The sequence below is a fragment of the Scyliorhinus torazame genome, chromosome 27 (assembly GCF_047496885.1).
Source record: "Scyliorhinus torazame isolate Kashiwa2021f chromosome 27, sScyTor2.1, whole genome shotgun sequence".
NCBI classification, from domain to species: domain Eukaryota; kingdom Metazoa; phylum Chordata; class Chondrichthyes; order Carcharhiniformes; family Scyliorhinidae; genus Scyliorhinus; species Scyliorhinus torazame.
In genome coordinates this window covers 4,800,453-4,827,540 of record NC_092733.1, presented here as the reverse complement: position 1 = coordinate 4,827,540, position 27,088 = coordinate 4,800,453, and the positions used below count along the sequence as shown (strand labels likewise).

General features: G+C 53.6%; 1 protein-coding gene across 3 annotated transcripts in view; it reads right to left on the bottom strand.

Annotated features, from left to right (window-relative positions):
* The window catches only part of LOC140403140 (intercellular adhesion molecule 1-like), a 185,187-nt gene that overhangs the window by 46,372 nt on the left and 111,727 nt on the right, over positions 1 to 27,088 (bottom strand). For all 3 annotated transcript variants that reach the window (XM_072490804.1, XM_072490806.1, XM_072490805.1), the window contains 3 exons: positions 22,942 to 23,217; positions 22,086 to 22,400; positions 11,941 to 12,033 (listed from right to left, as the gene is read on the bottom strand). In XM_072490804.1, coding sequence (XP_072346905.1) covers positions 11,941 to 12,033; positions 22,086 to 22,400; positions 22,942 to 23,217 — 684 coding nt within the window. The remainder of the gene's footprint in view (positions 1 to 11,940; positions 12,034 to 22,085; positions 22,401 to 22,941; positions 23,218 to 27,088) is intronic.

The following is a 27,088-nucleotide window of genomic DNA, read 5'->3' as shown; positions in this document are numbered from 1 at the left end:
CCGTGCCGGGGAGGGAGGATGGGGGGTCCGTGCCGGGGAGGAGGATGGGGGGGGTGTCCGTGCCGGGGAGGAGGATGGGGGGGGGGCCCGTGTCGGGGAGGAGGATGGGGGTGGTCCGGTGCCGGGGAGGAGGATGGGTTCCGTGCCAGGGAGGAGGATCGGGGGGTCCGTGCCCGGGGAGGAGGATGGGGGGGCCCGTGCCGGGGAGGAGGATGGGTTCCGTGCCAGGGAGGAGGATGGGGGGCTCCGTGCCAGGGAGGAGGATGGGGGGGTCCATGCCGGGAGGAGGATGGGGGGTGGGCCCGTGCCGGGGAGGAGGATGGGGGGGCCCGTGCCGGGGTGGAGGGATGGGGGGTCCGTGCCGGGGAGGAGGATGGGGTCCGTGCCGGGGAGGAGGATGGGGGGGCCGTGCCGGGGAGGAGGATGGGTTCCGTGCCAGGGAGGAGGATGGGGGGGCCCGTGCCGGGGAGGAGGATGGGTTCCGTGCCAGGGAGGAGGATGGGGGGCCCGTGCCGGGGTGGAGGATGGGGTGTCCGTGCCGGGGTGGAGGATGGGGGGTCCGTGCCGGGAGGAGGATGGGGGGCCCGTTGCCGGGGAGGAGGATGGGGTCCGTGCCGGGGAGGAGGATGGGGGGGCCCGTGCGGGGAGGAGGATGGGGTCCGTGCCGGGGAGGAGGATGGGGGGGGCCCGTGCCGGGGAGGAGGATGGGGTCCGTGCCAGGGAGGAGGATGGGGGGGGCCCGTGCCGGGGAGGAGGATGGGGGCCCGTGCCGGGAGGAGGATGGGTCCGTGCCGGGAGGAGGATGGGGGGCCCGTGCCGGGGGAGGAGGATGGGGGGCCAGTGCGGGGAGGAGGATGGGTTCCGTGCCAGGGAGGAGGATGGGGGGTCCATGCGGGAGGAGGAGGGTTCCGTGCCAGGAGGAGGATGGGGGGGTCCGTGCCAGGGAGGAGGATGGGGTCGTCCATGCCGGGGAGGAGGATGGGGTCCGTGCCGGGGAGGAGGATGGGGGGTGGGCCCGTGCCGGGGAGGAGGATGGGGGGGCCCGTGCCGGGGTGGAGGATGGGGGGGGCCCGTGCCGGGGAGGAGGATGGAGGGGTCCATGCCGGGGAGGGGGGGTGCGAGGGCAAGCAAGTTGGTCCACCTGACCAGGTGCCAGCCTCCAACAGCTGGACACATGCGGTCCATGCCACCTGGCTGGGGGGAGGAGGGGGTATGGGCAATGATGACATGTCGTCGTTCCCCCGCCCCCCCCCCCCCCGGCCGTCATGTTTTCAGATCATCCAGCGATGTAGCCGCTAATGTCTATGTTGCCCTGGATGAGGAGGAGGAGGAGGAGGAGGAGGAGGAGGAGCGTGCCAGAGAGGCGGCGCACGCTGCCGCAGAGGGGCAGGCAGCAGCCGCCCAGGCTGGAGAGACACCTGACCGACAGGACGAGGAGGGGGGAGGAGGACGTCGCGGCCCCACGGCAACGGAGGCACCCGAGGGCGCCCCGTGTGTACCGGCCCCGGCAGTCATACCAGGACCTCACGGATCGGGAATGCAGGAGGAGACTCCGGATGAGGCGGGAAACCGTGGCACACATCTGCCACCTGCTGGCACACCTGTCACCGCGTGGCACTGGCGGGGGACACCCTCTCCCCGTGTCCGTCAAGGTTACGGTGGCCCTGAACTTTTATGCAACGGGGTCATTCCAGGCACCGAGTGGGGACCTGTCCGGCATATCGCAGACATCGGTGCACCGGTGCATCCGGGCAGTGACAGACACCCTATATGCCATGGCGCACCGCTACATCCGCTTCCCTGTGGACCAGGCCAGCCAAGATGCCCGGGCCGTGGGCTTCTCTGCCGTTGCCGGGTTCCCCATGGTCCAGGGCGCGATTGATGGGATGCACGTCGCCGTGCGGCCACCTGCAGATAACAGGGCCGTGTTCACCAATAGGAAGGGGACTATTCGATGAACATACAGGTGGTCTGCGACCACCGCATGATGATCCTGCACGTCTGCGCCCATTACCTGGGCAGTGTACACGACTCATACGTGTTGTCACGGTCATCCATCACCGGCATGTACGAGGGACGCCATCCCCGGCTGAGGGGCTGGTTGCTGGGCGACAGGGGCTACCCATTGCGATCGTGGCTGATGACGCCTATACGGAGGCCACACAATGAGGCGGAGAACCGCTACAATGATGCCCATGTAGCGACAATTGGCGTGCTGAGGTGCCTGGACCTCTCTGGGGGCACCCTCCAGTATCGGTCAGATAGGGTCGGCCGCATCATTGTGGTGTGCTGAGTCCTGCACAACATAGCCCAGCAGAGGGGCGATGTGCCGCAGGCAGAGGAGGGCGGAGTGGAGGAGCAGCAGGAAGAGGCGCAGTCCTCCCCAGATGAGGGGGATGGGGGCAATGGTCAGGGCAGATGGGCTAGACACAGGCGGGTGGCTGTCCACCATTACCGGCTGGCCCAGCGGGCACGGGACAGACTGATAGCCGCCCGCTTCACTGACTAGATGGGCGTGGGAATCGGGTAGTACGGCCAAAGACCGCACACCATGGCAACAGCTGACCACCCATGCACCCTCACCCCCCTCCCCAACCCCACCCACCCCACCCGCATGCACGCCACCCCCCCCCCCCATTGCCGATCCACCTGCGGTACAACGGCCGGGCTCACACAGTTGCGGGTGGACGCGTGTCTATTGCAGGCCATGGAGGATGATGACAACCCGCCCTGCGATGAGCTCCTGGCTCCACATCGTTGGACTATGTCTGACCCATGGACACAGTACCACCATCCACCCGGACCATCCCTGCATGCGGCTGTGACACTGCAGCGCACGGTCCCGTCCTCTGCCCGGTGGGATGTTGATGGCGGCCCAGGGGGAAGGGGCAGACTCACCTGGGGCTGAGGTAAGACCACCCCTCACACACACACACTTGCGCTCAACGTACATGACACCCCCGCACGCTTTGGACAGAGCACAAAGGCAGCTTCTGTAGGTGTAACATTGACTTTAATAACCAAAGGAGTTCATGCACGTGCCCTAGCGCCTAAAACTCATCTGTGCCCTGCACCCGTGCCAACTTACTCAGTGTCTAATTGTTTGGCCTTACAGGCCCTTTGACTACGTCTACGTGGTTCCCCAGACGGTACAGCAGAACTGGAGGTGGACTCCTGTGATTCCTGCCCTCTGACACTGGATCCCTTTGGCGGCCGTTTCCTGGGGCGTCCTGGCCTAGATGGGCCAGGCTGCGGCCCGGGCGACTGGGATGGCGAGCTGCCAGCCTGTCCTGCCTGTTGCCCACCTGATGCACCTGGGACGGAAGGGGGGGAGTCCGAGGTGTCGCGGTGTTCCGGGACCTCCCCTACAGGACGGACCACACCACCTCCTCCTCCCTCGGGGTGCCCGATGGCCCCCAGGCCTCTACATGGGTGGGGGATGCGAACGGACTGGCCATCCGACGCCCCCCCGACATCTGGCGCTGCCAGTCCTGGAGGCCCCGTGCTGGTATCGACCGGGGTCTGCAGGTTTGCAGCCATGGAGCCCAGGGGGTTGGCAAACCCTGTCTATGACTGTGCGACGCCGGCTCGCACATGGCCAATGGCGCCGATGCCCTCAGCGATGGCCTGCAGAGACTGGGCCATGGCCTGCTGAGACTGGGTCATGGCCTGCTGAGACTGGGCTATGGCCTGCTGAGACTGGACCATGGCCTGAAGAGACTGGGCTATGGCCTGCTGAGACTGGGCCATGGCCTGCAGAGACTGGGCTATGGCTTTGAGCGCCTCTGCCATCTGCCGCTGGCGCTGGCTCATGGCCTCCTGTGAGAGGGCAGCCATGTCCTGGGCCACAGACGCCGCCTGCACGGACAGCCCCAGGCCTCGCAAACCGTTCCCCATGTCTGACACCGTCGCACCCATTGCCTCCACCGCGGACGCCACCCGTGCGGTGTCGGCCTGGGTGGCACGTATGACCGGCACCACTCCCAGCTCCTGGACGCGGGTGGACTCCTCCACCTGCGACTGCAGCCGCCGCAAGCCGGCCGTCACCCTCTTCGCTCGTCTCCGGGTCGGTGGTTGCATTGGATCTATGTGTGGGTGTGGTAACTGCAGGAACCCGGGATCCATCTGGGCGGCAGATGTTCGCTTGGGCTGGGCTGCCCTCCGACCGCCCGTCCCCTCTGCTGCTCCTACCTCCACCTGCTGTACCGGGACGGCTGTGTTGTGCGCACCAGTGAGTGTACCAGACGCCTCATCACTAATGAGCCCAACCGAGGTGAGTGTTTCTGAGATGGTGGAGGGTGTTGGCGACAGCAGTGGCGTTGTGTCATGCTCTTCGTCCCACTCTGAGTCCATGGCACTTTGGGGTGGGGGTTCGTCTCCACCCATCCACTCGGAGTCACTGTCCGGTATTTCGTCTTCCTGGGTAGTGCTGTCCCGGGTAGGGGTGTCCCGGGTAGGGGTGTCCTGGGTAGGGGTGTCCTGGGTAGTGGTGTCCTGGCTCGGCTGTGATGGGGGCCTGTGGCTGCCCCTCTCGTCGCTGGGTGGCACACGCCTGCGTCGTCGCACCCGCACGTGACGGGGGCGTCGTCTCCCTGTTGCTCCAGGTCTCCCCGTCTCCCGTGGTCTCCGTGGGCCATCCTGCGGGCATCGCATGCTGGAGGGTCCGGGTCTCTCCGTCTCCCGTGGTGTGCGAGGGGCATCCTGCGGGCGTCGCATGCCGGAGGGTCCGGGTCTCTCCGTCTCCCGTGGTGTGCGAGGGGCATCCTGCGGGCGTCGCATGCCGGAGGGTCCGGGTCTCTACGTCTCCCGTGGTGTGCGAGGGGCATCCTGCGGTCATCGCATGCCGGAGGGTCCGGGTCTCTCCGTCTTCCGTGGCCTCCGAGGGGCATCCTGCGGGCGGTCTGCATCTGCGGGGATGGGTGCCTCGACGTTTGCTCCTGCGATACACAATGAAGCATGCATGGTTAGACACGCAGGCAGTGATCAGGTGATATAGGGGAGGGGGGATATGGGGACGGGCTGTCGGTGGCTCACTTGCTAGTACGCCCCCGACCTCTGCATCAGCAACCTCCCGGTCCTCAGGTCCGCCAGCCAGTTCCAGGGCCCTTTCCTGGTGTTCGGTCAGTGGCCTCTCATCAGCGGGGCCTCCTCCAGTCCTCACATGCTCCCTGGTGTTGTGTGCACGTTTCTCCCGTGGCGGGGGGGGGGGGGGGGGCGGGGGGGCGGGGGGGGGGATGGTGGCAGGGGTAAGAGGCAACAGTGTTAGGCAGGTATATGAATGCACACCATCGGTTGCGCGTGCATTGCAGAGGTTAAGGTTAGGACTGGATTCACTTGGGGATATGGGGGAGGGGGGATATAGGGGGAAGGAGGGATATGGGGGAGGGGGACATGGGGGAGGGGGGATATGGGGGAGGGGGGATAAGGGGGAGGGGGGGATATGGGGGTGTCAAATTCCAAATTTCTTTACCCGTCAGTCTGGCCTCAATAAAAGTCGAGATGGATTTGCAGGTACAGTATTAGTTATTTTATTTGACTTGCAAGCCTGACTCAGTTCACAGCGGTACAAAGCACATCTTGCTTCGTACACCTCTGGAATCAAGTGAGTCTGTAGAACAAAGGAGTCTCTACTGATACATTCAAATGGCATCAAGTTTCACATACACGATTCCCATAGGTCATCCTATACCCCTCCTGACCTATCCATACACTCTAATTGGCTCACTTCCAATCCCTTCCTCTGGCCCCTATTACCCAGCATCCTTTTCTCCTCCTTTGGTGGACACACCTCCTCCTTGCTTTGCCATGCGGTCTGAAATCCTTTGTCTGTGAACTCACCAGAATGAGACTGGCCTATCTCTACATTACAGTAACTAATATCTCTAAAGTAACTATTTTATATCACATTCGTCATTCCCTCCTTTTATCATTCCATGATAACCAAACTATCCAATCCATAGCTACGGTCCCTCATCTAAAAAGATCCGTCGCTGCATTTCCAATTCCTGGCGTAGCCCCCCTTCATCTGCTGCACCCTCATGGATTTTGACAACTAAGATTTTAGGGGCGTCTATCTGTTCCAGTGCACCCCGCATTCTACCCATCACGCATTTAAGGATGGCCAGGCCCACAAAGATGCAGCCAATAGCCGCCACTAAATACATGGCCATATTTACCAACCAGTCCTTCCAACCTCCAAATCCCCAGTTACCCCAAGAGCCAGGGTCCTGCATTCCGTCCAGGTGATCCCGTATGCGATCCATAAATTTAGTGATGTTAGCGGTCAAGTCTTGAACTCCCATGATACACTTGCCCTGTACTATGGCGCATACCCCACCCTCACGGGCCAGAAGATAGTCAAGAGCATACCGGTTCTGCATTGCAAACAACCGTAGCTGAGACAATTCCTTGGTTATTGCCCCGAGGGCTCCCAAGGTTTCATTTCCCAAGATGGTAAGGCCACAAATAAAATAATTCCTATCGCCAAGGAACCCCCCACACCTCCCAGTGTCAATACGCTCAGAATGCCCCACCCGGCTGAGTGGCCCCGGTTGGGTGCGAGAACCTGAGGTTTTTTCCAGTTCTTGCAAAATTCAGCAGAGACTGCCCGGCGTGCTAACTGATTATGCAGCTTCCACGCCGAAGGGCAGGGGACTGTGGTAGGGACTAGAGTCCCAATAGCAATTTGGCGGGGAAATGGGGGTGACAAAACATTGGTCGCTGTGCCATTAAATAAATAGTATCCTTGCTCCGTGTGCAGGCTAGCATCACAATCAATATATCGGTTGCGTAAGGATCCCCCAGTAGCCCAGTTTATCCAGCTTCGAAACGCCCATTCGGGCCGCCTAGCAATGCGGAAAGCCCTAGTCCCAACAGTGATATGAGAGACATTCCCCCAGCCACAAAGGAGCTGGAGGCCGGCGTTCAATGGAACGCAAGTGGTGTTGTAACAAACGCATTGGCCAGACGCCTGGGTGATATGACACCTCCTGACCGTACAGGTGGGGAACAGACATGTTATATTCGTTTCCACCTCTACCAGCAAACAGCCGTATCCTTCACTGCTGAAACAATTCTCGTACGACCGGGAATCCCTATAGGGAGTGAAGTGGCTAGGTATGTACGCCCTCCACCGTTGCAGCCTATCATACTGTGAATGGGAATTATCCCGAGGAAGGGGAAGGCAAATAGCCGGTGGTGCTGAACCCTGATCGTAAGGAAGAGTGACTTGCTCGGGCAGTGGTTCGGAACGCTGACAATGAACCACCGTTTGGGGAGTGCCCCAAAACGGTGAAACAGAAAATAACCTAGACACCGCTGCGGGGTTCGGGTAGCAGACAACCCATCCGTGGCCATACAAGCGGTGGTAAATCTGGTAGAAGTGATTCATACTACCCAGGTTTTCCTCAGTTTGGCCTTTAACTGAATTAAGTGTATCTCCCGGTAACCTACGTTCTAGCTGTACTTCCCTTCTCACACGCCCCGTCCTCTCTCTAGTCCCTCTCTCTGTCTCACAGCCTCTTCCTACGCTCTCCTGACGGCCTGATGTTACCTTTATTGCACCAATCTTAACACATCCCAAATCAAATTTACATGTATTCCAAAAACAAGGCAATGTCCATATAATGTTCCCTTCCCATCGCCGGGACCGGTGCAATTGCTTCATGAGTCCTGCATTCTCCTTAACTTTGACGACCTTCCATGAATCGATACCGTGTCCTCGTATATGGGGCCAGCGAAGAACATCACCTTTGCATAAATGAAATGTCCTTGTAGTTTGGTTGGGGTTACAAATGTAGATAATATTCCCCTTTTCCATGTCCGTCGCCAATAACATTCCAAGCAAAGTGAGGCCGTAGATCACACAGGCGGTGCGTAGCCACCCCATCATATTCCACAGCTGTAAAATGGCACTGTAGAAGGGAGGCAGGTTAGTAACCGACCTTTTACAGTAGTGGAGATGGACCCAATTTACAGTGATGAAGGTGGACCCAAGCACTTCGCCCCTCCACTTTAACTGCTGTGGGGGTGGTAAGGAGAACTTGGAAGGGCCCGTCCCATCGCGGCTCCGACCCCTTCCTAGTCCAATTTTTGACCATGACATAACTGCCGGGCTTGACTGAAAGTGAGCTAAGTAATGGGGGCGATGGCTGGTGAGCCGCGCGGACTGGGCCATGGAGCTCCTTGAGCACCTGCGTGAGGGCTAGAACATAGGTGGTCATCTCTTCAGTCATCTGGTGAAACTGAACCAGTCTGGAAGCATGCAGGCCCCAGGGAGTTCTAAGAGGCCTGCCATAAAGAATCTCGGCAGGAGAGAGCCGGGCCGGTCCCGCAGGTGTAACCCGCAGCTGGAAGAGGGCAACGGGGAGCAACTTAATCCATGTCAGTCCCGTGTCTGCTCTTAATTTAGCCAATTTAGTTTTGAGGGTCCGATTGTGTCTCTCAACCAACCCGGCCGCCTGCGGTCTGTAAGCACAGTGTAACTGCTGGCGTATGCCTAACTGGGAGCAAAACTCCTTGTTAATTTGTCCAATAAAATGAGGCCCATTATCAGAACTTAACTGACCTGGTATACCGTACCGGGGAATGATTTCCCGCATCAAAACCTTAACCACAGTAGCAGCTTTATTATCGATAGTCAGATACGCCTCAACCCATCTGCTGAACACATCCACAATGACCAAAACATATTTATAACATTGACTCCTTTCCAACTCAATGTAATCCATTTAGAGCATCTCAAAGGGACCACTGGGCAACGGGGTTTGCCCCATCCCACAAGGGATACCTTTTCCGGTGTTATATTGCTGACAAATCAAACACCGATTACTGATACTCTGGGCCAACCCCTGCATTTTAGGGTGCCACCAAGTGTCCAGCAACAAATCACTAGTCCCCCGAGCCCCACAATGAGTTGCAAAGTGTACACATTCGATGACCCATAAAGCCAGTGTGGTGGTATGTATTAGGGGTCATGTGGGACTGTGAAGCCGTGATGCTATTGGCTGACAGATCCCGGGTCCTGGTTGGCTGTTGACTCCTGGCTCCGCCCTGAAGGCGGAGTATAAAAACCCGAACTTCTCCCCGCCGCTTCATTCTGTTGCTGAACTGCTAGGGACAAGTCTCGCTTAATAAAGCCTCATCGACTTCATCACTACCCGTCTCTCTCGTAAGTCATTGTGCGCTACAATTTATTAAGCGAGCTTAAAGGACTATGGAGCTCCGGATCGCCCCGGAATGCCTGCGGATCAGCCCCCACGCAGCGAACTCGGCAGCAGTTTTTAAACACTGGCAAGCTTGTTTTGAAGGCTACCTCCGAACGGCCCCCGGCTGGATCACAGAAGACCAGAAAATGCAGGTCCTGCATTCGAGGGTAAGCCCGGAAATTTACCCTCTCATAGAAGACGCAGAGGATTTCCCGACGGCGCTCGCAGCACTGAAGAGCATCTACGTTCGCCCCGTGAACCAGGTCTACGCACGCTACCAACTCGCAACGAGACGGCAAAGTCCCGGAGAATCGTTAGAAGAATTCTACGCCGCGCTGCTAATTTTGGGACGAGGCTGCAGCTGCCCGCTGGTGAACGCGATCGAACACACGGACATGCTAATTCGCGATGCGTTTGTGGCAGGTATGAACTCTCCCCAAATCCGCCAAAGACTTTTAGAAAGAGAGTCGCTAGGACTCTCAGAGGCACGGGCCATTGCAGCTTCCCTAGTTGTGGCCTCGCAAAACGCCCGCGCCTAAGGCCCCGACCGCGCGGCAGCCCCTCGGGCTCCGTGGACCCCCGTCGCGACAAACCCCCCCCCTCCCTCACAGGCTTGCGCGGTTAAAGCGCCAGGCCATCCCGGGGGGGCCCGCTGCTATTTCTGCGGGCAAGCGAAACACCCCCGGCAGCGCTGCCCGGCCCGCGCAGCTATTTGCAAAAGCTGCGGCAAGAAGGGCCATTACGTGGCTGTGTGCCGGTCCCGGGGGGTCGCCGCAATCCCCGGGGAAGAACGAGCCCAGCGCATCCCAAACGCTCCCCAACCCCCCCAGCGCCCCATGTGCGACCCGCGGGCGCCGCCATTTTGGGTCCCGGGCACCACGAGGGGAGGATGGGCGCCGCCATCTTGTGACCCCCCCAGCCACGTGCGATCCATGGGGGCGGCCATTTTGTCCACCCCCCGGCCGCGTGCGATTCATGGACGCCGCCATCTTGGATGACAACAAAGGACCCCAGCATCGACGGCTCCACGGGGTCCGAAGAAGACGCCAAGACACTACGACCACGACTGGCTTCGGTGACGCTAGATCAATCACGGCCCCGGACGCTCCAGACGACGACAACAACGGTGCTAATCAACGGATACGAGACGCCATGCCTGATCGACTCCGGGAGCACCGAAAGTTTCATTCACCCAGACACGGTAAGACGCTGTTTTCTGACCATCCATCCAAGTACGCAAAAGATTTCCCTAGCTGCAGGATCCCACTCCGTAGAGATCAAAGGGTTCTGCATCGCGAACCTAACGGTGCAAGGGAGGGAGTTTAAAAACTACAGGCTCTACGTCCTTCCCCAACTCTGCGCGCCCACATTACTGGGATTAGATTTCCAGTGTAACCTGCAGAGCCTAACATTTCAATTTGGCGGCCCAATACCCCCACTCACTATCTGCGGCCTCGCAACTCTCAAGGTTGAACCGCTGTCCTTGTTTGCAAACCTCACCCCGGATTGCAAACCCGTCGCCACTAGGAGCAGACGGTACAGCGCCCAGGACCGGATATTTATTCGGTCTGAAGTCCAGCGGTTGCTGAAGGAAGGCATAATCCAGGCCAGCAATAGTCCCTGGAGAGCCCAGGTGGTAGTAGTAAAGACCGGGGAGAAGCAAAGGATGGTCATAGACTATAGCCAGACCATCAACAGGTACACACAGCTAGATGCGTACCCTCTCCCCCGCATATCCGACATGGTAAATCGGATTGCCCAGTATAAGGTTTTCTCCACCGTGGACCTCAAGTCCGCCTACCACCAGCTCCCCATCCGCCCAGGTGACCGCAAGTACACAGCCTTTGAGGCAGACGGGCGTCTATACCTGAGCGCACCTGATCAAGGCTTCCCGCCCCTTTGAACGCCTCAGTCTGGATTTCAAAGGGCCCCTCCCCTCCACCGACCGCAACACATACTTCCTGAACGTGGTGGACGAGTACTCCCGTTTCCCCTTCGCCATCCCCTGCCCCGACATGACAGCGGCCACAGTCATTAAAGCCCTTGGCACCATATTCACACTGTTCAGTTGCCCCGCATACGTCCACAGCGACAGGGGGTCCTCCTTCATGAGTGACGAGCTGCGCCAGTTCCTGCTCAGCAAGGGCATAGCCTCGAGCAGGACGACCAGCTACAACCCCCGGGGGAACGGGCAAGTAGAGAGGGAGAACGGCACGGTCTGGAAGACCGTCCTACTGGCCCTACGGTCCAGGGATCTCCCAGTTTCCCGGTGGCAGGAGGTCCTCCCGGACGCTCTCCACTCCATCCGGTCGCTGCTGTGTACCACCACTAACCAAACGCCCCATGAGCGCCTCCTTGTCTTCCCCAGGAAGTCCTCCTCCGGAATGTCGCTGCCGACCTAGCTGGCGGCCCCAGGACCCATCTTGCTCCGGAAACATGTGCAGGCGCACAAGTCGGACCCGTTGGTCGAGAGGGTTCACCTCCTCCACGCGAACCCGCAGTACGCCTACGTGGCGTACCCCGACGGCCGACAGGACACGGTCTCCCTGCGAGACCTAGCGCCCGCCGGCAACACACACACCCCCCCCGACACCGATCATCCCCTCCCTGCCACCGGCGCACCCCGCGACCGCCCCCTTCACGGGAGGATCGGTCCTCCTCCCGTGCCCGCCCAGGAGTAAAACAGGAACAAACACCGAAACACTCCCGGAGACGACAACGCCGGAACAAGCACCTGCATCACCACCGGGGCTGAGGCGATCGACGAGGAAGACCAGACCGCCCGCTCGACTCGTGGCATCGGCGTGACACCAAGAATGTTGTTGGACTGTAACAAAAAAAATTTTCTCTTACTAATATTGTAAATAGTTTCACAAACCTTGTACATAGCCCAGTGTAGGGCTAAAACTGTAATAACATGCCCAAAATCTTCCTCCCAGGACCAGCCTTGTAAACCCCTACCACCATGCGAACCACCACCCCGCCGGGTTCATTTTTAACAAGGGGTGAATGTGGTGGTATGTATTAGGGGTCATGTGGGACTGTGAAGCCGTGATGCTATTGGCTGACAGATCCCGGGTCCTAGTTGGCTGTTGACTCCTGGCTCCGCCCTGAAGGCGGAGTATAAGAACCCGAGCTTCTCCCCGCCGCTTCATTCTGTTGCTGAACTGCTGGGGACAAGTCTCGCTTAATAAAGCCTCATCGACTTCATCACTACTCGTCTCTCTCGTAAGCCATTATGCGCTACAGCCAGTACATCAGACATACAAGTCTGATGTGCTGGTGTGGTCCATAAAGAGGAAACAGAATCATATGTACAACCTAACCGTTTCCACATTTGTTTATCACTCTCAGGAGCGTCCTCCTGTAACCTTATGACGTCTTGGATGGTTGGCATTGACTTGTCAGAAGCAGACATATTTATAGTAGATCGTTTAGTCTGACTTAACATTTTAGGCACCATCACTTGCTGAATTTGCGCGGCTGTGCGCGCTGCACAATCTGCTTGTTCATTACCAACGTCAACTGGGGTCTTACCATTTGTGTGGGCAGCGCATTTAATAATGGAAATCTGCGCTGGCATAAGGAGGGCCCGCAGTAGGTCATTAACTAAACCCCGGTGGGATATTTCCGTGCCTGCCGAGGTAAGGAATCCCCTATTCTTCCAGAGTTGTCCGAAGTCATGAACTACCCCGAAAGCGTATCGGGAGTCAGTGTAAATATTTACCCGACGATCTACCCCAAGTATACATGCACGGGTGAGGGCAAAAAGTTTGGCTTGTTGGGCTGAATAAGGGGTCTGGAAAGCTGCTGCTTCTAGAATCAGACCATCCAGTTCTACGATTGCATAACCGGACAATCTCCGGCCAGTGGGGCTTACTGATGCACTGCCACCAACATACATAATCATGTCAGTTTGTTCTAGCGGAATATCACTCAGATCGTCCCTTATTGTGGTAGTTTCCTGAATCAAGGCTAAACAGTCGTGACCAGGTGCGTCCTCATGGATAGGGGGACCGCTAGGAAAACAGGCTGGATTGATAGTGGTACAGTATTTAAATGTCAGACGTGGATTGTTCAAAAGGTATATCTCATACCTATTCTGACGAGCTGCGGTAAGATGCTGAGTCTGCAGTTGCCCCAATAGTGCGATTATCGAGTGGGAGCTATACACCGTAATATCCTGTTGGAGAGTGATATTGGCAGCAGCCTGCAAACTATTGTATATCGCTGCCAAGATCTGGGTGCAAACAGGGTGGCCCAACGCCACTGGGTCGAGTTTGGAAGAGTAATATGCTACGGGCCGGTGCTCGTCCCCATGTTGCTGGGTGAGTACCGCTGTTGAACATCCTTCCAGAACAGTACAGTATATCTGGAATGGTCCGTCGTACAAGGGCCTCCCGAGGGCCGGTGCTTGTAACAAGGCCTGCTTCAGGCAACGGAAGGCCTCGAGTGCCTCGGTGGTGAGAATAAAGTTTCCCTCTTTACTCGTGTAAGGCGTCAGCAGCTTTGTATAGACAGCGATGTTTGGTATCCACTGCCGACAATAATTCACCATACCCAGCCAATGACGGACTTCCTTGGCTATTGTAAGGGCGGGGAATTGGCATATTGGTTCAATCCTACTGGGTTCGAGACTTCTTTCTGTGGCTGTAAGTAAAACTCCTAAGAACTTAACCTTTCTCTGAGCCACCAAGACCTTTGATTGTGAGACAACATAACCCAACGAGGATAGGTGGTAATAATTGGATCACGTCATCCCTATTACTGGGCTCGTCAGGACTTGCTACCAATATGTCATCTACATACTGCACTAGAGTGGAACCATGCTCCAATGTCAAGGCCTGGAGTTGGGTCTGCAGACATCTGGAGAAGGGTGTAGGTGAGTTGACATACCCCTGTGGCAGTCGGGTCCAGGTATACTGCTGTCCATTGTAAGTGAAGGCAAACAAATATTGGCTTTCAGTTGCAAGTGGGAGGGCAAAGAAGGCGTGCTGAAGGTCAATTATGGCGAAGACCCGGGCTTGAGCTGGAATTTGAGCCAGTATGTGGGCAGGGTTAGGGATGAGAGCATGTAACGGCTGTACAATGGCATTGATTGAACGTAAATCCTGTACTAATCGGTACTGGTCTGGTTTGGCTGGTTTAGGCACAGCAAGTATGAGGGTGTTACATTCTGATTGGCAAGGGACCAAAATACCCTGTTGCAACAGCTCTCGGATTAATTTGTCTATAGACGGAGCAGCTTGGGATTTCAGGGGGTATTGCCGAATGGAAGGTAGCTTTACATGATCCTTAATCGTTACCTTAATAGGTGTAACATTTGTCTTTCCCACTTGTGATGGGTATTCCGCCCAGACCTGTGGATTGACATATTCCAAAACATCATGTCCCCAGTGATGCTGCAGTCGAGTGTTAATTGTTTCAGGGACCTCAAAATATTTTATGGCAGTGCCGTCCGGCATGACTTGAAGTGCGTACTCTGTTGGATCCGAATGATCCACTGCCCTCCTGACCATTCACCCCAGATCCCTGGCATGGTACTGGTCGTGGACCTGACGTGTAATATGAGGGCTTACCGAAGCTGACTGTGGCCATAAATGTGGTGATATTGTAACAAAATCGGCTGTACCTTCTTTTCCCGTGACTGTGGCTGTAACCTTGACTGGCCATTCGGTCTCAAGTAATGGCCGGTATTTGTCCTCCAACTCCCTGTTTTGTCCGGTTCTGTCATAGGCCAGGGTAACGTGATGAAGTGAATGTTCAATGTCTAACGTCCACCACTGGGGGGTGATAGAAATATAGCACTGTTGTCTCATCCTCCATGATTGAACCGTTACCCCTTCGTCTCCGCACTCTAGCTGTAGCTGGAAGATACACAGTAAATCTCGAGCCAACAAGTTACAGTCCAATCCAGTAGTCCGTACAAACTGATGATCTGCAGACTTATTCTCGTAAGTGACTGTCACAGGTTCAGAAATAGGATACTCACACACCTGTCCTTGGAACCCCAACAATTGCTGCGTGTGGTCGGATAATGGTAGTCGAAGTTCTGATTGCACAGAAGACATGGCTGCTCCAGTGTCGATTACAAATGAGTGATGTTGATCTCCTATCTGCAGAGAGATAATAGGTTCCCTGACCGATTGGAGAGTCCTTATGACTAAATTAGCTAGTCAATCCTGTGTTGGGGAAGGGTTTGCCTGGGAGAAGTCAGTGTATCTCGTCTGTCCTCCCCTTGGTGGGTAACCCCTCCTTTGGGTCGGATAATCTCCTTATGCTGCCTGTCTTTTAAAGGGGCATTCCTGTTGCCAGTGATCTGCACGGCTGCAATTAAAACATGCATTGCTCCCTCTATATCTGCCCCGTCCTCGTCTCCCAGTAGACCAATGGCCCCTCAGAGGGGGCGGCGGTTGTAAAGCTGTTGATGCATACGGTGGGCCATAAAAAGGAGCTGAGGGTCCCTTCGGGTGGGTTTGATATCCTCCCCCTCGCTGATCCACCCACCCAAAGTCACAATATTGGGGCTCCAGCTGGTAAGCTACCATTTCTGCCGTTTGTTGGGGTCGCAGATCATCCTTTTTCATTACATACTCAGTCTTAACCTTTAGGGGTTAGGGGTTGGATTACGAGGAGAGGTTGAGTAGACTGGGACTGTACTCGTTGGAATTTAGAAGGATGAGGGGGGATCTTATAGAAACATATAAGATTATGAAGGGAATAGATAGGATAGATGCGGGCAGGTTGTTTCCACTGGCGGGTGAAAGCAGAACTAAGGGGCATAGCCTCAAAATAAGGGGAAGTAGATTTAGGACTGAGTTTAGGAGGAACTTCTTCACCCAAAGGGTTGTGAATCTATGGAATTCCTTGCCCAGTGAAGCAGTAGAGGCTCCTTCATTAAATGTTTTTAAGATAAAGATAGATAGTTTTTTGAAGAATAAAGGGATTTGGGAATATGGTGTACGGGCCGGAGAGTGGAGCTGAGTCCACAAAAGATCAGCCATGATCTCATTGAATGGTGGAGCAGGCTCGAGGGGCCAGATGGCCTACTCCTGGTTCTTATGTTCTTATGTAACTGAGCCTCCTTCCTGGCCTACACCCTCCTTCCAATAAAATCTGACTGCCCTTGCCATCTGGGAAGGGTCGTTCTCTGTCCAATTCATGTTATTACATTTCACAGCAGTAGCCACGGAAGGTGGTAGGCAATGCATTAACATAGCACAATATTGAGGGGAATTCTGACCATTTTGATATGGCAAGTCGCCTGACTGCCCACGGTAGATTTCATTAAAACGCTCCAGAAATTCCTCTGGCTCTTCAATCTTCTTAGGTTTTAGGTCTAAGATAGCAGAAATATTTATGGGCTTTTGAAATGTGCTATTCAACGCATTCAGGATCTGTGTCCGTCTATCGTCGTCTAACGCATGGGCTTGCTGAAGTGCGGCGTGGCTAGCATAATTCAAGTGATTAAGATAATTGCGGTACTCTGCTGGGGTTAAAACCTGCTGGACTAGGGCCCAGAGGTCCCTAGAATCAGCGTGATAAATTGAGATGGTAGTTCTCAAGGAATCCACGAAAGCAGCAGGAGATTTTTTTCTATCTGGGATTGTAGCCATAATAGCCATCATCTCACTGGGTGTCCATGGGATATAAACGTCTATCGTGGGCTGGGCCCCGGCAGTCACCGCGTCCGGGTTTGGTATCTTCCTAATCGGCAACTGTCTCCGAGTCTCACCAGGGGGCACTCTAGCTATTTCCTCTGGTTCTTCCAAGACTTCGACGTCCCTCCCTGTCACTAGAGGGAGTTCTTTCTCTTCAAAATCATCTGTTGCATCTCCCTTTGTTCTCGAAATTTGCGGTTTCCCCTTGGTCTGGAGGGATTTAGGTGGTATGCTTAATTGTTTCTGGTTAGGATCAAGCCCTTCTCGCGCTGTCTGAGATCTGGTCCTAGAGCTAACTGGGCTTGCGGAACAGAGCTCCTCTTCCCCTACTGATCGTGAAGATGGTAAATCGGGACCCACACTATCAACCAAAAGGGTTGGAGTTACTGGCATGATTGGAATCTGGGGAGCAGTGACTGGATATAAATTATTCTACTCTGGTGGTTCTGGAATTAGTGCAGACAATGCTACAGGTGCAGTCGGAACTTTTACTGACATTTTTAAATTATCAAATTGATCATTTTCTGTCAATTCAAGGCCAGCCATTGAACTACGTAGCCCATCTTTTGTTTGACCCGAGCCTTTCCTGTCTCTACTTGCACGTTTTTTGAATGCACATTCCTTTTTCAAGACCTGTAATGTTTTTTGGTTACCCTGTTCACTAATTGGAATGCCCATTTTAAGGGCATTGTCCTGCCAACTTGATAACATGATCTTATCTCTTTCCTCTTGACAATATTGTCTCCATAATCCAATTAATTCTTTTGCTTTCATACTTTGACTCTTTTTCCAGATGTGTCCCTGAATTTTCTTAATAATCTCTAGGTCTTTGGTGCCCCCTAGTGGCCATTCATCCCCCATTTTACTCCTTCACGTTGTTGACATTTTCCTGAAATCTTTTGCTTTATCCGGATACATATCGCATAATATTTGCAGTGGCATGCCTGGATCATTTGTGCTATCCAAGGAATTCCCCATAATCTCAACTAGTCCTCAGAACTGCGTTTTTCGCCACTACAGTCCAAGGGTACAATTTTAGCTGAATCAACTATAGATTTAAAACACTCACACATGGAATTGAATCATCTTCAGATTTAAAAACACTTATTGAACTGAACCTTCATCTACTGAAGTCCCATCAGCCCTAAAAACACTTACTTAACTGAACCTCCATCTACTGAAGTCCCATCAGCCATACAAACACTTATACTTGGAATTGAATCATCTTTTAGATGTCCCATCAACCCAAAACCTAACCCAAGCCGAATCAACATTATGAAATCCCATCAATTAAATTTCTAATCCCCAGACTGACCTTTGATTTCGTCGAGACGATCTTTCCGTACCAACCGCGAGTGACCAGACAAATCAGACGATAGGAAGAGGGGAAAAATCAATGCGCGGTCATTTTCCAGCTGTACATTGTGGGGCCCTTTTTCCCATCCTCCTGTTCATAATCAGTCTAATTCTGATTTTGCAGTTGGTCAGAACCGTCTTGAGAAATCCCGGGTTTTCGGCACCAAATGTCAAATTCCAAATTTCTTTACCCGTCAGTCTGGCCTCAATAAAAGTCGAGATGGATTTGCAGGTACAGTATTAGTTATTTTATTTGGCTTGCAAGCCTGACTCAGTTCACAGCGGTACAAAGCACATCTTGCTTCGTACACCTCTGGAATCAAGCGAGTCTGTAGAACAAAGAAGTCTCTACTGATACATTCAAATGGCATCAAGTTTCACATACACGATGCCCATAGGTCATCCTATACCCCTCCTGACCTATCCATACACTCTAATTGGCTCACTTCCAATCCCTTCCTCTGGCCCCTATTACCCAGCATCCTTTTCTCCTCCTTTGGTGGGCACACCTCTTCCTGCTTTGCCATGCGGTCTGAAATCCTTTGTCTGTGAACTCACCAGAATGAGACTGGCCTATCTCTACATTACAGTAACTAATATCTCTAAAGTAACTATTTTATATCACATTCGTCAGGGGAAGGGGGATATGGGGGAGGGGGGATATGGGGGAGGGGGATATGGGGGAGGGCGGATATGGGGGAGGGCGGATATGGGGGATATGGGGGAGGGGGGATATGGGGAGGGGGGATATGGGGGATATGGGGGAGGGGGGATATGGGGGAGGTGGGATATGGGGGAGGGGGGATATGGGGGATATGGGGGAGGGGGCGATATGGGGGAGGGGTGATACAGGGAGGGGGGATATGGGGGAGGGGGGATATGGGGAGGCGGGGATATGGGGGATATGGATATCGGGCAGGGGGGGAGAGGCTCACCCTGCCTGCTCTGACGAGGTCGTTCACCTTCTTGTGGCACTGGGTGCCTGTCCGTGGTGACGGCCTCTGCCACCTCCCTCCACAGACGCCGGCTGTGGCGTGGGGCAACTCTGCGGCCGGGTGTTCTGGTCGGGTGGGGGGACCAGCACGTCCTTATGAGCCGTCACGCCGTGCGGCGTGTATGACGCTGCACGGCATGAACCACGTGAGCAAGTGCGGATCCCGTCACGTCGCTGCTAGCCTATTTCGGGCCGGAGACTTCGCGACAATTTTTGCGGCGTGACGCAAGTCGGATTTGCGCCAATCGGCGGACTTTGCGCCGATAACGGAGAATTTCGCCCAAGGAGAGTGGTCAAAAACACTTTGGCCGCTGAGACGTTAAGCCTTGTAAAGACTGTGGATATAGCCTTTTATATATCCCAGATATTGATAGACATTTTGGGATTAAGGGATTTGGCTAACATACACACTGAGTGTCACATTGATAATGTGGCGACTAGGGGCATTTCACAGTAACTTCATTTGAAGCCTACTTGTGACAATAAGCGATTTTCATTTCATTCATTTTCAGTTGCATGTGTTTTTGAGTTTCTTGTAATTTTGTTTTTTCGGAGGAATCAATATTTACCAAATTATTATTTTTTCTCCAAGGAAGGGGAGACTGTTAAGGAATGGGTTAAGAGACATTCCAATTAGATGTCTCATTGATGTTAAGTATCCAATAATTGACACTGATATGTAAAGAGGTTGCAGGAGGCACATGTTTGGTGTGGTGATAGAGTTTTGATAAGAGTGTGTTCAAGGAAAATGAAGGTGTCTTGGAAAGGTGTATAACTTGACTCTACTGAAAAGCAGCCAGAAGCGAACACATTCACCTCTTTGACCCGCTCTCAATCCTGCTCCGAGGACCATTCGCCCCCTAACTCCTCTAACTCTGCTGTCTCCATATCTCAACGACAGGCTGCCCTTCTGTTCTGCTATCTCCTTCACACCAGGGCCGCTTGTGCTCTGACCCCATGGCCACTTTCCCTGTTATCTTCATAGCTCCATGGTCACCTCCTCCCCTGCGCCATGGTTGTCTCCCTTCCCGCCCATGGCCCGCTTTTTCTCTCACTTCATGTCTGCTACCACTCTGCCTCATGGCCGCCTCCTTTCCCGCTAATTGCTGCTTTCGCTCCCGTAACGTCACCTACTATCCCCATCACTCCATCATCCGCTATAGCTCCCACCGCCATCCATTCCACCTCACTCTGCCGTCCGCTCTCTCCCTCACTTTGGCCTTGATATGAGACTTTGAAAACTTACTTTCCACTGTTTCCAACTCAACTGATCAGAGGCTGGCTTCCCACTGCATTGGCTCAGCCTATCAGCAGTCCATGCAGTGAGAAGCCAGCCTCTGATTGGACGAGCAGCTTTACAACATTTTTCAATTTTAGACATCAGGCTGGCCCATTGCGGAGCCCCTGCATGTCGCCAATGGAAGCCCAGGCTTCTGTGCAACCCAGTTTGGGAAGCTCTGGTACAGAGGAGATGTGAATGGCAGGGTAGAAGGCATCTTCATACTAAGTAATGGAATTAAGAAACAATAAACTAAACCAGCAAAAAACACAAAACAGAATGACAACAGTGATTATGATCTAAAATTGTTCAAGTTGATCTTGAGGTTGGAAGGCTGCAAAGTGGCCAGTCCAAAGGTGAAGGGCCATTCTTCAAGCTTGCATTGAGCTTCGTCAAACACTGCACTAGGCCAAGGACAGAGCAGGAGCAAGGTAGAGAATTGGATTGACATGCTTGTGGACTAAACCTGGACATTCTGCAAAGGAGTCACCCAGTCTGTGTTCAGTCTGCTCAATGCAGTGAAGTCCCATTAGGGGCAGCGAAGAGAGAGCGTGATTCTTCCTCGCATCAGCAGCTGGCGCTGATCCCACGATTCTCGGAGAATAGCGGGAGAGCCCCTGAGCAGGTTTCACGCCAGGTGCCGACTGAATCGTCATGCTCCCGACGCACAGCGCCCAACGCGATCTGGATCACTCCCTCACTGGGCAGGAACCAGAGGCTCATATTTAAAAGAGTCGTTAAATCTATTTCAAAATGTGGAGCCCATTTGAGGCCGGAGTCTACTGGATTCTGGGATTCACCAGCCCCACCGGTGCAGCGTGAGGTTGCTCACACCGGCAAGGGTGAGGCTGCTCCCACCGGTGCAGCATGTGGCTGCTCCCACAGGCGCAGCGTGAGGCCGCTCCCACAGGCGCAGCGTGAGGCCGCTCCCACCGGTGCAGCGAGAGGCTGCTCCCACAGGCGTAGCGTGAGGCTGCTCCCACCGGTGCAGCATGTGGCTGCTCCCACAGGCATAGCGTGAGGCTGCTCCCACCGGTGCAGCATGTGGTTGCTCCCACAGGCGCAGCGTGAGGCTGCTCCCACCGGTGCAGCGTGAGGCTGCTCCCACCGGTGCAGCGTGAGGCTGACCCCACCGGCGCAGCGTGAGACCACTCCCACCGGTGCAGCGAGAGGCTGCTCCCACAGGCGTAGCGTGAGGCTGCTCCCACCGGCGCAGCATGAGGCTGACGCGAATCAGTCTGGTTTCCAAAAACGGAAGGCAAATGAGAGGACCACACCAGGGGGCTCGGAATCCATTGAAGCCTGCGGGTGGTTGGTGACAGGGCAGCTGGCACCCTGGCTACAGTTGACTGTTCTGTTTATTTTGCACCCAGTCTTTGTTTCCCTCACTCAGGTTCTAGAATTTGCATTCTTCTAATTAAAATATATCTCTCACTTGGTGGTTCAATCTCCCAGTTTATCGACCTCCCTGACCAGAACAAACGCAGACCTCGAGCGTGTTCTGATTTCTTTATCTACAAATGTGAACATTTCGCTCATTCTCAGACAGAGAAAACAAACAAATTAGTACACACTCGAGAGGAACTTACAGTGAGCTCGCAGAGTCACAGAGCAGTTTGCGATTGGTTTTGTGCTGTTAGAGCCCAGGTCCACTTCTGCCAAGCAGGTGTACTCCTGTCCATCATCTGACACACTGGCAGTGAAACTGAAGACATTCTTCAATCTTATATCTTCATCCGGGAAACCTTGTTCTCCTGTGGAATTAATCTGAAGAGTCTCACTCCCTCTCAGCCATGTGAGGATGAGTTTATTGTTTGGATAGACCCTCGGACCAATGCACTCCAGACTATACGTTCTGTTAACTTCCAGCACTTCCGGAGGTGAAGTAATGTTTATCTCTCGATCTGTTAAAGGAGAATGATTAAAATAAAGGATGGAATTCTACCCATTGGTGAAATTTTCTGTTCCGGCCAAATTCAATGCAGTTTTGAACGGCTCGTCCCATTTTACAGCCCCGCAGTTACTGCCATTTGTCTGTAAAACTCTGCCCACAGAATCAGTCACATCTGCCTTCCCTTTCACAAGTAATACATTCCCATCCATTCTGCACCTATAAACAATTAGCAGCAAGAATGTCAACCTTTATCAACCGAGATTTTCCTCGATTCCCATCCTCTAATCTATATCAACAAACTGTGTGCTAGCTCCACCATGTTCATCGTATGGAGAACAACAGTTTACTCCAAGACCTCTGTAGTTGGCCACTGAGTCACAACTCCTGGGCATCCATATCTCCGCTACAAGGAGCCCTGCAAGTGAGATATAGAAATGGTGGAACTGACCCAAAGTCAGACACAATCTGATTTTCATTAAAGACTTTTCCCTGGCACCACCTTCCTTTATTGTCAGGTAAGCCAATATGTTAGAGCAAGCCTTTTCACTTACTGTATACTGTGACCACCTTTTTCTGCTCATCTGCGCTATTATTCTGTGATTTACAGATCACATTACATGGTGCTGTAAAATCCCATGCCTGCACACTCGGGAAATAGTCTGTGATCCAATTACTGCCAGTTGTTCTGTTAGGATGTATCCCTGGTTTATATTCCACGTTGATTATTGGGTTTGAACATGTCGTAGTGCAGTTCATCTCTAAAGAAGCTCCAAATTCCACAGCTGGGGGGTTTGTGTTGAGCCTGATCTCAAATCCAGTTACAATTGCTGCCAAGGAAACAAATCACAAAAGATGAAGGAAAAGGAAATACATTTAATGACAGCACTCACCAGTTAACTCCCCACAGTAACTACAGTTTCATTTTGAAACCGTGCACTTTTGCAGTGGGAAAGACATGGAAATTAAAACTGGATCGCAAAGAAAATAACAGGCGGTGGCTAAGAATTCAAATCCACGAAATGCTTTAAAAAACTGAGACTAATAAATGTGTGTTTGCCTATTGATTAGAGTTTAAACTTCCTGTAAAAGTGTAAGGAGCTGTAAATGGTAGAAGTCTTCATTCAGCCTTGTGTTCAATAAGCAGCATTAGAAAAATACCAAATAATGAGCCAACCATGACTGCAACATGGAAGGCAAACAATAAAATTGTGAAGTTCCTTAGATAGGTTCAAATGAAAAGAAACCTTTAGTTAGACAAATTATTTCTTACATTTTTATACCTGACAATCTCCACAACACGATCAAAATACAACCAATTTCAATATTGTAAATACTTTATCGACTATCTTATTAAAAATGGTACAGGAAACATCGCGGACACGGCAGTTACAACTCTGGCCGCTGTCAGATATCAGAGGTATTTAAGGGAATCCAGTAACTACAAGGTTGGCTTCTCGGGGACTAGGGCAGCAAGGGGGCACAGTGGTTAGCACTGCTGCCTCACAGCGCCAGGGTCCCAGGTTCGATTCCCGGCCTGGCGTCACTGTCTGTGTGGAGTCTGCACGTTCTCCCCGTGTCTGCGTGGGTTTCCTCCGGGTGCTCCGGTTTCCTCCCACAGTCCAAAGAACTGCAGGTTAGGTGGATTGGCCATGATAAATTGCCCCTTAGTGTCCAGGGGTGTGCGGGCTAGGTGGGGTTATGGGGATCTGGCAGGGGTGTGGGCCTAGGTCGGGTGCTCTTTGAGGGTCGGTGAAGACTTGATGGGCCAAATGGCCTCCTTCTGCACTGTAGTAATCCTACGGTTCAATGGTACTCACTCACGGCCTGGACGTTGACATCTGTGCCGGACGTTGACATCTGTGCTGAGGTCACAGAGTGGAGCAGAGACGCCGTGACTCATGCTGCGACCCGCGCTTTGGTAGAGCAGACAATTGGCATCTTGAAGATGTGGTCCTGATGCCTGCACCGGTCAGGTGGAGCCGCCAATATTGCCCCCAGGGGGTGGTGCATATTATAGTTGTGCGCTGCGCACTCCGCAATATGATGATGCTGTGGGGCGCGGAGCTGGCAGAGGAGCAGATGGATGAGCGGCATATCTCCTCTAATGAGCTAGGGCCCGAATTGGGAGGAGAATTCAGGATGCCTTGGTAGCCTCCTGCTTCAAGGATGACCAGGACTAGGATGGACACTAAAGTTGGATCACGGGAGATAGCCGTTCCTGAGTGAGTGGCGGCAATGTGACGCCAACCATGATATTGCTCCTGTCATGTAGTGAACTCGCCAACATTGAGGGCATTTAAAAGTTTATTGGATAAACATATGGATGATAATGGCATAGTGTAGGTTAGATGGCTTTTGTTTCGGTGCAACATCGTGGGCCGAAGGGCCTGTACTGCGCTGTATTGTTCTATGTTCTATGTTCTATGTTCTATGGGCAGGGTGTGGTTGCCCATGGTGCACATGATGCAGGAGGATCATAATGACTTACTGTGAGGGCAGAACATTGGTCCTCACCTCACAGAGTGACTGTGAATATCAGACTCTATGTCTAGCTGAAGGCAGCTCGACAACTCCCAGTGACCCGAGTAATATCAGGGCAATGACAGGCAGACAGAATCATCTTTCCTGATGTAGGTTCCTCCTTAGGGGTGCCTCGAGGATCTGTGTGACTTGTGCCAGAGGAACGGCTCTCACAGTAAATCCACTTGGGTTCCTGTTCATGTGAGGGAAGTTCAGCCTGAGCTGACATCTTTGCAGCCAGGAGATGGAGGCAGCATCCAGTATTTATGTGTTGGATGGACGCCGTTGTGTATGCTTTAGGTTATGGAGCAATGGAATGATAGCAGGGAGGCAATAAGAGGATGTAAGAACCTATGTGTAATAAATTACAGAGATGTTCACATACTAACATGAGTGCTTGTTATGTACAAGTGGAGAACAACACCCGTATCCACACTGTGCAATGATAGTTCCTTTACCTTCCTAACCTTGACGCTACGTCTTGATGTTTCCGCAGGATCCACAGCTGAGGTACAAGTGGACTGCTGTCTGCCATGCTCTTTGTCTGTGATGACCTTGGCGGGCGTCCTCTGGAAAGTTGAACTCTGGGGAGCTTCAGCCTGCTTAGTGTCAGTCACATCAAGAGGTGAGTCAGATAGACTGGATGCCCCCAGCGACTCCTGGGTGGGCTATTCGCTTCCCAATGGGTGCTCGGGGGGCCCTGGGATAGGGAGCAGCTGGAATGAGATCCAGAAGCCCCGCTGTCCTCTGATCCTGGCCATCGTGGATACCACAAGTGCCTGCACCATGGAGTTGATGACCTGAACCATAGAGTTTATGTCTTGTGCCATGCAGTGGAAGTCCCCCATCATGGAGCGAACATCCCGCATCCGCCACCCTCAGTGTTGGCCTGGTTGCCTTGGAGATCACCTTGGACAGAAGGCAATAGATCTTCTCCAGTTGGTCCTGCAATCCAAGCAGGGAAGCTGACATCTCTTCCTTTTTTCCTGATGTTGCCACTGTTGCTCCAGCAGCTGAGGGCCTAGTCACCTGACTGGGGCTCAGCAGTGTTCCAGCCTCCAGCAGTTCCCTGAAAGGCAGATCCTGGGACGAACCTGCCTCCGCCTGTTGTAGGCCATCAGGTGCACTTGTAAATACCTAAATTCACTTCCCCTCGGGAGCTCTACCCACTCCGGTAGCTTCTCCAGACTTGCTAACCTCTCTTTCAGAAACAAATCCCTCACCCTCAGCAGCCCCATCTCCTGTACATACCACCGTCTCCCCGGCTTAAACACGTGGTTCTCACAGAATGGTGTCAGCGCAGCCATCCCCATCATCCTGAAATGTCTCCTGAGCTGGTTCCACACCTTTACTGTGGACGGGCTCTCAGTATCTCTCCCCGGTGCCAGCATGTAGCACTGCCGTCACCATGGCACTCAGGCTAGACCCCCTACAGGGACCTTCCTCCAGCCTAACCCATTCTCACCCCTCTCCTTCCCACCACCGCCTCACTTTCTCCACATTCGCTGCCCAATAGTAGTGCAGTAGGTTTGGTAACACCAGCCCCACTTTCTGCCTCTTCCCCTGCAGCAGGGCCCTCTTCACCCTTGGCATATTCCCTGCCCAAACAGACTCTAAACTGACTGACCAATTTACGAAATAAAAATCGGGAGCGCCTGGAATATAAATCGAAACCTTGGCAAGACATTCATTTTCACCACTTGGATCTTCTACGCCAGTGTCAGGTGCAGTGTATCCCACCTCCAAAGTCCTCCTTTATCTCCTCCACCAACTTTGGTCAATTCTACTTGTGCAATATCGCCCACTCCCCCGTCACCTGGATCCCCAGATACCTAAACTTATCCCTGGCTACCCTAAATGGTAACCCCCCTAAATTAGCTCCCCCACCCGACTCACTCACCGGAAACACCTCGCTTTTCCCCATGTTCACCTTATAACCCGAAAAAACCCAAACCTCTCTAGTAGACTCATAATTTAGCTCAGTGGGCTAGACAGCTGGTCTGTGATGCAGAACAAGGCCAGCAGCACGGGTTCAATTCCTGTACCAGCCTCCCCGAACAGGTGCTGGAATGTGGCTCACTTCATACTTGTGACAGTAAAAGATGATTATTATATTCTCCAGCGGGTCTGACACATGTCAGCTGGATGAAAACTTGGCATGTCATAACATTCAAGGCT